The following is a 13,166-nucleotide window of genomic DNA, read 5'->3' as shown; positions in this document are numbered from 1 at the left end:
GGAACTTGGTGCCAAAGGCGCACTTCACACCAATGCACGCGGTGACTTCGGCAGCTCGGAGATGGGCCCAAGGGCCAACTCCATGAGGAGCACTCTCAACCTTATGTCCCACTCCTTTTTGGTTCTTGGCTTGAAAGTCTTGCAGGTTCGACCCTTGTCACTGATGTGGGCTTCACCCAGACACTTCAAGCAGCTTTGATGCAGGTCATTAATCAGCCTGGGCTTTGGACAGCGCTCGCACAGCTTAAAGCCTGGGGAACGGGGCATGACCCGGCCCTCGGCGAAGTACCAAGAGGGGACTATCTAAGTTTACTACTACTAACACTAAAACACAAAAAGAACCACTTAAGCAACTATTTACACACAACGCAAAAGGAAACCACTGGGTAACGCAACACTTGCTGAGGCAAGGAGCAGTTCCAGCACTGTCACTGGCAGTAAGAAGGAACTGCGGGAAGGGGGAGCCAGTGGTGCCCCTTATACCGCAACATATGCACGCCACAGAGGGCGCCAGAGCCGGTCCGCTACGGATAAACTTCTGGCACCAGTGCACGTGGCGAGCGCACACACCTACAATGAAATGGACATGAGCAAGCACTTGAATAGTTTTTTGTTTTGGGGATATTTTTTGTTTTTGGACATTCTTAGGATGCAAGTCAGTCAGCCATGGACAGACATCCAGGGCTGGCAAGTTGGCCACGACAGCTGTTGCTCTGGACCTCACCTCACTTCTCTGGTCTGGGACGTCACCTGACTAATCTGGGCAGATCCCCACTCTCTCACCAGTCCTGGGCACAGCTAGCTAATGTCATCTTGTCATGCTGGCATAATTGGTCTCAGGATCAGGTCAAAAGCAAAGAGAGGAGAGATGAAAGATAGTGAGGAAAGGAACACAAGGAAAGGGAAGACAGAGCAGGATCTCATAAGTATCACTCTGGGGTCCACCAGTAATGGTCAAGTTTCCCCACTGATGCATTGAGGGCTAAGTGTCATGATGACTGAGGCTCACCAGTGAAGGACAGAGTCTCTACAGTGAAGCAAAAGCTATTGGCCTTTCCTGAGGGAATCCTCCAGGAGTCAATTCCACCATTTTGATCACCAAAGTCTCTCTTTTTAAGGACCCCAAAGGCAGCAATGTGCAACATAGGTCATCACCTCATTTTTTTTGTTCACCAATTAAGCCTAATTTCTGACACACCAATTTTGTTCCATTAATTTCCGATTCCATTCTCCTCTTATTTACAAATAACAACAACCTTCACAGTCTTTTAGTTATACCAGTAGCCCTTTTTGTATGTACTAATCCAGTCTGTCTTTCATTTGTACCTTTTTCTATCAACAGTTATGGTTATAGGTTATTGTAACATTTTAATGAAATTTCAGCCACTTTACAGCAATTAAGCTCAGAATTGGGGCAGGCTCCCTAGACCTCAAATATTGCAACAAGCCCCCACCCTGCTGAGCTGGCATGGAGAACAAAGAAATCTGTTAGATAAAAGGGTTGCAAAAGGAGGATCCAGAACCAAATTGTGCCTCTGAGAGTCAGAAGCTGATTTTCTAAGCACTTTTCCTCTACCTAAATTCTCATCTACAGGGTAATATGCATATCTAACTACTACTTTCCAGGAGTCTTGAGTATTTCTGCAACACTTTATTTCAACAGATTTTTATACACCTTATGTACTTTATTGAAGTCTATTATTTCTCTATTAAGTGCCTGGTGATCGTGATTACCTTGGGATCCTCAAAGGCTTTATTTTTTTTAGCTATTACTATCATCATAGGTTTAGTCTAGGAACTACATTGAGGGAGGCAATGAAAGCTTGTTTGTATACATAAGGAATTTTCATGTATCATACACCCATAGGTTTGTTCAGTTTCTTTTGGATGAAACAGCCTCAAAAGGTCAGAAGAACATGCACATCTTTTCTTATAAACTACAAAATTAAATTCTCTGCAATTTTTCAGACTGATCCAAGACTATACATCAATCATCAACACTGCAAGATGTAACCAAAGGTCTTATTCATTGAACTTAAAGAACTAAGTAAACAAAACTAAACAGGATAACATTGTTAAAAGGAAGATCATGACTCAGGCTGATTAAATTATGATAATTCTTGCCCAAGGCAATTCCCTTTGACAGTGATTTTAACAGCAAGACATGACTGACTTAAAAGTCATTAAATGGTCTAGGGAGAAAAATAAAGATATTAATATTTGTTCTTGAAAATGAATTCAAACTGTAATGAAAATGGTCTTCTCACCTTTCGAGGATGAATCTAGAAGTTTTATATTTATATGATAATAGTAATAACTAAGAAAAGATAAAGCCTTTGAGGATCCCATGGTAATCACGATCACCAGGCACTTAATATGAAAATAATCAACTTCAATAAAGTACATAAGGAAAAATGTGTTGTAATTGAGCACTGCAGAAACACTCAGACTCCTGGAAAGTAGTAGTTGACCTGACAGCAAGTGTGAAAAATCAGGACGGGGTGGGGCGTAATAGTAGCCTATATAAGAAAAAGACCCAAAAACCGGGACTGTCCCTAAAAAACTGGGACATCTGGTCACCCTAGAAAGTAGTGACATGAAGTCCCTCCAGTCTGGACTTAGGGGAGGGGCTTAGGCAAAATATGTGATCACATAATTAAAGACTGTATTATAATGCACATATGCAAATGAGCCAAATTAAGGTTGTACTGGCAACCTTAATTCTGGCATTTCCTAATTTTTGAATGATTGCCTTGGCAACCTTGTGCTCTTATTTTTTGTATGTAATTTATGGTTTTTTAAACTTAAAACTGAAAAAAAAACCACCCGCAGAAGTTAATCATGTGGACCATACTGACTGCCCAGATGGGTCACCAGCAGGACCTTTAGATCCCACAATTCTCTATCATTTTAACTAGTGGAGTAGCACATAGCAGTAGAAGGCTGTTATCTTCTGCATGGACCTGCCACTTGAAGGGGATGGGGAGAGAGACAGTTTGCCAGTGGGTTTCACAGCTATTTCTAGATAGCAGAGGAATGCGGAGACTCAGGAATAATGAGTTCAATTCCAGATTTGGTGGGAGAATATGCTCTAGTGATTATAGAACCTTTTACCCTTTTATTCTGCAGCCTCTTGCATCAGAGAACTTAGCTGCCAAACTCTATCAAGACTCTATTTAGAATAAGTGCCCTGAAATTTTTCAGAGAGTCTAGTAACTAAGCCAGATTTGGGCAAACTATCACAAATGTAAAAGGCATGCTAACACTTCACCCCTGCCAAAATTTCAACTCCTTGTTCTAAAGCATGGAAGGCACTAGAGCTTCTCAACAAAATGCACATAAGAATATTTTGCCACGAGCAAAACATTTTCCCCTAACCTCATTCTCAAAAACATTTAAAATCATTTTAGTTGAAACATCCCCCCCAAAAGTTTTGCCTAAAAGTCTGGCAAAGGTATAGGACCCTGTTTTCAGTTGGTTGTAACACAAAGTGTTGGGCGAGCTTAACAACAGGAGTTGTTACCTGTGCAGCCTATAATGGCTTAAGAGACACAAACTTGAAAAAAATCACATTTCTGTCTGAAAACTTTTGTACTCATAAGTAACACCCAAAATTACTATAATTGGAAGTTAGGACATTTCCCTGTTTTTTTCACATTATGTATTTGATAACACTTTGTGCATGGTCAGTTTTGCTGTTCCCCTGCATTGTCAATTTCTCCCTTGCTGAAAAGGCCCTTATAAACATCAGAGAGCATAAAAAACCTTAAAAACAGTTTTCCCCACCAAAATTCAGGACATACATTTAAAGGGTGCTTTAGCAAATATGGGATAATTTTCTGAAACTAGTGAAAGCAAACAAAACTGAGCTGACTGTTATTGTAGAACAAGTGAGGGTCTTTGAAATTTGACTTTGATATTAAAATAACATCTGAATTAATTTAAAGGCCAGTGACATAAATAAAATGTAAGTGCAAACTTTCCATCTCACTTGTATCCAAAGCATTTTTAAATGCTACACTATAATGCATTTAAATTAAAAAAAAACAAAAAAACCCCAAGATTTCTGAGTTGAATAATTTGGTCTTTACTTACATTAATATCCTAACAAAGGAAATCCTTGGATGCTACTAAATTTTAAGCTTTTCAATACATGCAAATAAAAACTTACCTTTTCTGGAGGGCTCAAAAACTCATCTTTAATTTTACGCATGTCTTTAAGAGTTATTTTGGCAGTGTTGCCAAAGTCAACGTATTTAACTTCAACTTCTTGATGCCCTGGCAGTCCTTCAGAAAACATTACAATTTCAGGTACACAAATCAGAAGTTGTTGACATTGTAACTATCATCAGGTATATACTAAACATCAATGGTCAGAATTTCAAAGACAGATGTACGCATACATTGTGTGTGCATAAAATAGCACATTCTGAAACAGTTTAGATCCAAAATCAGCAAAGCTGCTACAGCCTTTTAACAGCCAGCCAAATTTCCCCCAAATCAAGAAAAATCACTGGGTAAAGTAAAATGTTAACAGTTGGTCCTAATACCAGCCTCTCATATTTCTTATGTATGGGGTAGGCCAGGCATGTGGTTGAAACACACTGCTCAGGTAATTCCTCGCTAGCAGATGGCCCTTTGGGGATCATATCAGTGCCTAGCACAGTGGGGTCCTGGTTCACGACTAGATCTCCTAGGTTCTATGGTAATATAAATAAATAAATAGTAGCTGAAATGTAATTCAGATCAGCCTCAAACAATGACAAGGGGACAAACTGGCCACCAGCTGCTCCAACTATCAGAGCACTGCAACCACAGTTTTTTTGTGGCTCTTCTGTATCTGCTACACCCAGAGACTGGGCACTGCAGAAAATTGGGCTCTGTATGTAGTGACAGTTATGATTATGTTTGTTATTGAAATTCTACTGTATATGTGTATAGATGGAACAAAAACATTTATAATACCTTATAATATGTAAAGCAAATTAATAGCAAATTAGCAAAACAAAAGAAAGTAATATCAAACATAGTTTATAAGTTTCTAAAGTTGACTTTTAGTATTGACTTTTAGTTTATTACTAAATTTGCAGCAGTAAAAGTGACTATTACTTATTATTCAAGTTCTGACCAAATGCGACTTCCAATTATTTGACTGAACACCACAATTAGATAACCAGTAACTAACATACTTACCAGTAACTTTTGCTCTGTACCAAACTCCATCTTCAAACTTCGCTATACAGGCTTGGCCTTCAACAGGACAGAGAATTTCCAGATTTTCTCCATCATCATTTTTATATACTTCCTCAATTTTCTTCAGGAGAACTAAAAAGTCCAGACTTTTTATCTAAAAGAATGAAACAAACAAACAAACCAATACTACAGTAACTTACTCATCAGAATAAGCCACAGACATTCAGAGTGTTTTGGGACTTTTGGCATTCAATTCCAAAAGAGAGTTTGAGCTCAAAGGCCACAAAAGGCAATGACTGTCACAAAGGGTGCAAGTGTACTAACCAATGGTCCAGTTTTTGAATACTGCCCTGTTTAAATCTACTATCAAAGGAGATTTTGTAGGCTATTCTCTAATACCACGGTTTGTGTGATGCACTTAATTGATGTGGACACAGAAATAGAAAAACATACCATAGTATGCTTAAATAGAGACCAAAACTTTATTAAAAACAATTAACCAATAGAGATCTACTATCTAAACTACTCAGCAGGGATGTTCCAGTGAGGATTTCATCTAGGAACCAATGGCCCTAGGCTCTACAAACCTACAAGTGGGTATGAGGTTAATGCCCCCTCTACATCCTTCAGGCCCACCCAAGGATTCTGGCTGGAAGCCAGAGTCCCAAATTGTTCTCCTCCTCCATGCAGGGGGTAGGAAAGATGAAGGGAGCCACGCATCGCACTGCACCATTATACCTCCTACTATGCAATGTTGTGTTCTTGAGCCCACTGCGTTACACGGATTTCACTTTGGACCCTTTTTAAACCCACCAACTGCATGGAACTCACCAAAGTTGCGACAAATGTAATTTAAACCCTAAGGCCAGACCTCCAGGATGCCAGATAGAAGGTGAAAAAAACCCAAACAATAGTTTGCCAATTTTGTCAAAAAGGAAAAATCCTTTCCAGACCTCAAATAAAATTTGGGTGATCAGCTTAGCTTCTTGGATTGTAAGAGACCTAGCTCATTAGACAACTGTGGGGGAAGGTGAACTGGAACAGACCAAAATGGCTACTTGCCAGCAGCAAACAGAAGCACCCCCTCAAGTAGGCAAGAGCCAACCAGTCAACCCACCATGAACCCTGCTGTCCAAGGGCAGCAGGAGTGCGTGGAATAGGCTCCAGTACCCAGATAATGTGAAATATCCACCCTCCTTCCCCATACTGTGGGGAAGAGAGGGAATGAGAAAGCAGCAACACCTCCCCACTCTCCCATTCACACATGCCACAGGCCATGGGGGGGAGGGGGAGAAGAGAGCAAGCCAGGAGAAGCACGTACAGCATTGCCCCAGCAGCTCCTGCTTGAGATCCCCTTATCCCCCACTTGGGTGGGAGGGAAGGAGAGAAGGGGTGACTCCATTGCTCCCTGATCCATCAAAAAGACACCCCGGCTAACAAGATGAGGTTTTTATGAACTTGGTATGGTGCCACAATGAATATTTCCTCATTTCCCTCTTTAATATTATTTAGGGTCAGAATCCCATTGTGATAGACACTGTACATATACCTAGAAAGTTTCTATATTATAGGTGGGGATAAGAAAACTGACTAGAACTTTATTTTTTCAGGGTGAAGGGGTAGCAACTGATTATTAGAAGTCTAATATCTTGTTTGGTGGCTTAATGTTTTATTGTTTGGTTATTTAAAGCCCAGAAATTTTAATCAATATTTTAATTAAATATACAGTATTTCTAAATACTTACCAACTGAAGGTAGAAATCACTAGGACTATTGATGTGACAAACTACAATGGAGACTTCTGTCATTTCTTGTGGCAATGCAGGTGGACAATATTGCAATGCCATATTATTTTCCGGTTGACTAGGAAGCTGTGATCGAAACCTAAGGAGAATAACGGTTGTGAATAAATTCTGTCAAAGCCAGTTGTGGATGAATGGCATCTTTGTGTGAAATTTTCTATGAAAGGCCTAATGGACCTTTTATTAAAAAACTCAGTAACCATCTGGATTGGCTAGTAATTTCATGGGTTGTTAGCTGTTACAGTACTGCCTCATATGAGCCACTCTTGAACTTTGCTGTTTGTAGTGCTGTGCAGCCAATTTCCTCTTTTCCAATAACAGTGAGTTTCCCCAAAAGTAAGACATACTGTGGGGTATATGTGATTGCTGCTTCTTTAAAGCTTTCCAAACTAGCTTTTAGTCATTGTTTTTAGGCAACAGTGTGTGTTTATATTATTTAAATGGGTTAGAAGCGAAAGGCTTGCCTTTACTACTTAGAATAAAACACTGTTCCTTTAAAATGTTTCCTTTCCCTTGTTTATTAAGAGGGAATTACTACTGCAGCAAGGTATTTGTGGGAATAGTGGATAAGGCATCTTCCCTTTATCTTCCCCTCTCTAATCCCTTTTTCGTTTAAAAAAAATCCTTATTTTAATGACCACTAAACATTCACAAAGAAAAACAAAACCAGAAAAACTTCAAGGTTGCCAAACTCACAGTGATATATTTTAGCTATTGTGTCAATTTGTGTTATGAATGAACAAAAATGATTTGAAAGCTTAGAAATAATTTTTCTTAAGGTCTAAGTCTGACAACTCTGCTTTGCCTCTTTTTGTGTTGCAATTAGAACCCAGTTATCCAAATGAGGTTTTGTGCCAGCAAAATGGATACATGTGAATGTAATCATTCCTGGGTGAAAAATTTTTGGAAGCTATTTACAACTGCAGAAACAAACCATGCTAGCACTACTAGTAAGGGTACAATTTATAGAATGTAAACTAGATTCCTTTAATTTTATTTGTATATTTTTTATAAATATAAATGCTTCAAGTCCTTTTAAGATGACACATACCTTGCTAACTCTGTAAAAACTAAAGCATCCTTAAGAGACACTGGCACGTCACTCCTTATTTTATTAACTGGCGGTTTCTTCAGATCTACAATGAGCACACCATCCTCTTCTCTGAATACTTTCATTATAACAGCTTTATTATTTACCATTCTCAAAAATTCTGTCTTAACTTCTTCCCCCCAACCTTCATTCTGTTTGGGGGAAAAATAAGTGTTCTTAAGGATCATAAAAACAAAAAACCATCACACTCAGAATGAAATCCTGACTCCACTGAAGTTAATTGCAAAACTCTCAATGACACCAATGGAGCCAGGATGTCACACTCAGTACCTAAACATTAAAAAGACCGGTTAGACCATCGAATCCTGTCAAGGTTCCTTCCCCACTCTGAACACTAGGGTACAGATGCAGGGATCTGCATGAAAGACCCCTTAAGCTTATTTTTACCAGCTTAGGTTAAAAACGTTCCCAAGGCACAAAATTTGTCTCATTCTTGAACAGTATGCTGCCACCACAAGCGCTTTAACAAAAAACCGGGGAAAAGGACAACTTGGAGTTCCTCTTCCCCCAGCAATCCCCCCAAGCAATCCCCCCTTTCCTGGGGAGGCTTGAGAATAAACAAGTTGAGCACAGACCAGCTTGGGTTTCTTAGGACACTAAGAACCCAATCAGATTATTAAAAACCAAAACTTTATTAGGAGAACAAAACAAAGATAAAAGAAACACTCTGTAAGATTAGAATGGAAGATAATCTCACAGGCAGTCAGATTCAAAATGTAGAGAATCCCTCTAGGCAAAACCTTAAATTACAAAAAGACACAAACAGGAATACACATTCCCTCCAGCACAGCGAACGTACAAGCCAAAACAAAGAAAACTTAACACATTTTCTAGCTAGATTACTTACTAACTTTACAGGAGTTGGAGGCTTGCATCCTTGATCTGTTCTCAGCAAAGGTATCATACAGACAGACAAAAGCCTTTCCCCCCCACTCCAGATTTGAAAGTATTTTGCTCCTCACTGGTCATTTTGAGTCAGGTGCCAGCGAGATTACCTTAACTTCTTAACCCTTTACAGGTGAAAGGATTTTGCCTCTGGCCAGGAGGGATTTTGTAGCTCTGTATTCAGAAAGGTGGCTACCCTTCCCTTTATATTTATGACAAATCCATAACCTTGGCAGCGCAGAATTGCGCTCTATGGTATATTTTCTAGTGTTTCTTTTCAGGCCTAGTTTTAAATGGCTTCAGCAATGGTCTTTTCATCATTTCCTTTTGTAGATTACTTCCCATCATAAGATTTCACCATTTGATTTTTCCTGATATTCAAAATTAAAATTCTCACTTTCTTAATTTCATCTCATTACTTATAATTTTGCCCTCTTGAACCACCATAAACTTATTTGTCTCCTTCTTTGGAATTTACTTGCAGACTGTTTGGTACCCAGTAGTCATAGTTTGACCAAACTATGTTTTTTAATCTCTTGCCTTTCTTCAGGCAATCCCTCCAATCTGTTTCCACAGTTTCTTAGTACTGTTATTAAACACTTAAAAAAAAAACAAAAACAGTGTAGAACCATTAAATAGAATTTAAAAACACTATAAATAGGCAATTTTTATTAATAAATGGAAGAGAATATATAATTGTAGGAACAGGAATAATATTTGTGGGGCTTACATTGTTGTGCTCATGGAACCCTCACAAAAATAGTGTATATTGTGAGACTATCCTAATGAGCAAAAACATTAGATAATAAGTCAGATTTTTAGTGTTCGTATAAATAGCACCAGCAGTGTGATAAGTGTTTGAGCACGTGAAATTAAAGGATTATGGGCAAAGATTTGGTCCCAGCTCAACACAGTGAGTCTCTAAAGTATACCATACAAACGTACCCATCTTAGAAGAGACTGCTAGAAAGCTGTGACATCCTGTAAGAAAAAGAGGGTTAATCACCCTTTGCAGTAACTGAGGTTCTTCGAGATGGGTGTCCCTGTGGGCACTCCACTTCAGGTGAACGTGTGCCTCTGCACCTTTGATTGGAGAATTTCAGCAACAGTGCTTGTCTGGGTTGTGCATATGCTCTCCCCGTCTCACGCCATTGTTGGCACCTATGTAGAACCATGCAACCAGACCCCCCTACATGGTTCCTTCTCTACTGCAGAGTCCATAGACTTAACCCTGAAGTATAGGGGAGGGCATAGGCGCCGACTTCTGCTTCCGCCGGTGGGTGCTTGACCCCTCTCTGCCCCCACACCAACTTCACCCCTGCCCCACCCCCATTCCAACCCCTTCCCCAAAGTCCCCGCCCCAACTCCGCTCCCTCCCTGCCCCATTCCAACTCCTTCCCCAAATCCCTGCCCCAGCCCTGCCTCCTCCCCTGAGCATGCCACATTCCTGCTCCTCCCACTCCCTCCCAGCACACCACCAAACCACTGTTTGGTGGCGGGAAGCGTTGAGAGGTAGGCAGAGAAGCGGGGTCGCGACACGCTTGGGGGCAGGTGCGGGTGGAGCTTGGATGCTGGTGGGTGCAGAGCACCCACTAATTTTTCCCTATGGGTGCTCCAGCCCCAGAGCACCCACAGAGTTGGCACCTATGGGGGAGAGTGGTGGGTAGTGGAACAGTCACAGGGACACCCATCTAGAAGAACTTCAGTTACCGCACAGAGTGAGTAACCTTCTCTTCTCTTTCAAGGAACGCGCCTCTGGGTGCTCCATTTCAGATGGCTGTCGAGCAGTGCCCCTCAGTGGATGTGGAAGGGGCTTCGGAGTTGTATGAGTAAGTGATAACACAGTAAGTCCTAACAAAACATCTGATCTTGAGCTCTGGTCAATCGCGTAGCGTTCTGCAAACATGTGTGGATGCCCAGGTGGCTGCATTATATATGTCTGTAATCGGTATATTGTTTAGAAAGGCTACTGAAGTTGATAAGGATCTGGGGGAGTAGGTTCGGATCCCTGCTGGGGTTGTATACCCTTCTGTTGCAATAAAAGTGGATGCACCCAGAAATCCATTTAGATAGCCTGTATTTGGAAATCGCTGAACCTTTAGATTGTTCAGAAGTCGAAATAAAAAGCCTTGATGACTTTCTGAAAAGCTTAGTCCTGTCAAGATAGAATGCTCGTGTGTGTCTGACATCTAGCATGTATAGTGCCAAGTCCCGTGTGGAAAAAATTAGGAGAGAGGTATTGGTTGATTCCAATGGAAAGGTGGCGGTATTCTGGGTAAAAATTTGGATGAGGTCTTAGGGTGACCCTGTCCTTAAAAAAGTTGGTATATGGTGGGTGTGCTATGAGGACCGCTAGCTCTCCCACTTGGTGGGCAGATGTAATAGCAACTAAGATAGCTACTTTTGACAGCTGTGAGAGAGAGTATGTTGCTAATGGTTCGAATGAGGCCCCAGTAAGGCAGCGTAGTACCAAGTTCAAGTCCCAAGGTGGGGTAGGTACATGTATTTCAGGGTAGACATTTCTGAAACCCTTAAGAAAGCATTTGGTGATAGCATGTGCAAATATGGATATCCTGTCCACCCTGTAGTGAAAAACGGTAATTGCTGCAAAGTGTACTCTGACTGAGCTAAGTAATAGGCCAGATTTTTTTAGTTCCTATACTGTATGTATTCTAATATCATTAGTAAGGGGGCGGTAAGGGCCCTGGCTTGTTTGTTTTGACACGATATGTTGAATCTCTTCCATTTATGCAGGTATTATGTATGGATGTCCTTCTGCTGTTTAATAATATGTCGTTCACCTGTTCCGAGCAGGTCAGTTCATCATGATGGAACCATGTGGAAGCCATGCTCTCAGATGAAGCCTCTCCAGGTTCAGGTGGTAAATTTGTCCAGCATCCTGTGATAGAAGGTTCTGCAGAAGTGGAAGAATGCACAGTGTACATGCTGCCATCCTCAACAGCTACGACTACCAAGTTTGTCTTGGCCACGTGGGAGCGACCAAGATGACTCTGGCCTTTTCGGTTCATATTTTGTGTATTAAACTCGATAGCATGGGGATAGGGGGAAATGTGTATAGCACAGGCGTGTCCCGTTTGAGGAGACGCATCCCCCAGGGATCAGAACCCCATCCCTGCTCTTGAGCAGAATTTCAGGCATTTGTAGTTCTGGGAGGTCACAAAGAGGTCTATGGATGGGTGACCCCAGTGTCTGAATATGTTCTGTAGGACTGTGATGCTCAGCTCCCACTCATGGTCCTGAGAGAATTATCTGCTCAATGTATCCACTATCATGTTTTGACATCCTGGGAGATACGAGACTGATATGCTGACATCGTGCTGGATACACTGTAGTTTCATGGCTTTGATGCATAAGAAGTGTGATCTTGCCCCTCCCCATCAGTTTATATAAAACACACAGACAATGTTATCTGTTTACCCTTCTGGACTTGTTTCTGATCAAGGGCAGGAAGTGCAAACACGCGTTGCAAACTGAACATAGTTCTAGGTTTATATACACAACAGTGTCTCTGAAGGTGACTATCTGCCCTGAATTGTATGGTGCTGTGAGCAAGCCCCATAGCCTATCGAGGAGGCGGCTGTGGTATCGTTGAAGGTGGAGTCTGTGTGAAAGGGACTCCCACACACACATTGTGGGGTTGAGTCCCCCAGTGCAGAGTCTTTGACTTTGAGTGGCATGGCAAGGTGCTTGTTCAGGCTGTATCTGTGTGAAATGTAAACGGTTCTTAGCCAACGCTGAACGCAGTGCATTGTGAAGCTTTGCGTGTCGTACCACAAATGCTGTTACCACCATACAGCCTAATAGTTGGAAGCAGGTCCATGCCGGTATCTGTGGTCTGTTCAGTATTGTTGAGATCATACTGACTATAGTGATGAATCTGGTCGGTAGCAGTGATGCTTTGGCCTCCAGAGTGTCGAGATGGGCCCCGATGAAGTCCAGTTTCTGCATGGGTGTCAGTGTTGATTTTTGTATGTTTATTTGTATTGCCAGCCTTGAAAATAGGGAGAGTGTCCCATAAGTAAGGCATCTTCCCGGGTGGGAGCTTTTAGTAGGCAATCACCCAGATAGGGAAATATTATCACCCCCTGCTTGCAGAGGTGTGCTGCCACTACTACAAGAATTTTGGAGAACTCTCGTGGTGCTGCCAAAAGACT

General features: G+C 41.3%; 1 protein-coding gene across 4 annotated transcripts in view; it reads right to left on the bottom strand.

Moving 5' to 3' along the window:
* Nucleotides 1-13,166, bottom strand: part of RNF17 (ring finger protein 17) — a 203,371-nt gene that overhangs the window by 100,542 nt on the left and 89,663 nt on the right. For all 4 annotated transcript variants that reach the window (XM_084633486.1, XM_084633487.1, XM_084633488.1 and 1 more), the window contains 4 exons: nt 8,047-8,237; nt 6,939-7,077; nt 5,194-5,347; nt 4,172-4,287 (listed from right to left, as the gene is read on the bottom strand). In XM_084633486.1, coding sequence (XP_084489612.1) covers nt 4,172-4,287; nt 5,194-5,347; nt 6,939-7,077; nt 8,047-8,237 — 600 coding nt within the window. The remainder of the gene's footprint in view (nt 1-4,171; nt 4,288-5,193; nt 5,348-6,938; nt 7,078-8,046; nt 8,238-13,166) is intronic.

This window comes from Lepidochelys olivacea (genome assembly GCF_965140295.1).
Source record: "Lepidochelys olivacea isolate rLepOli2 genome assembly, chromosome: 1".
NCBI lineage: Eukaryota > Metazoa > Chordata > Testudines > Cheloniidae > Lepidochelys > Lepidochelys olivacea.
The sequence above is the reverse complement of the archived record's forward strand: the minus strand, read 5'-3'. Positions and strand labels throughout refer to the sequence as shown.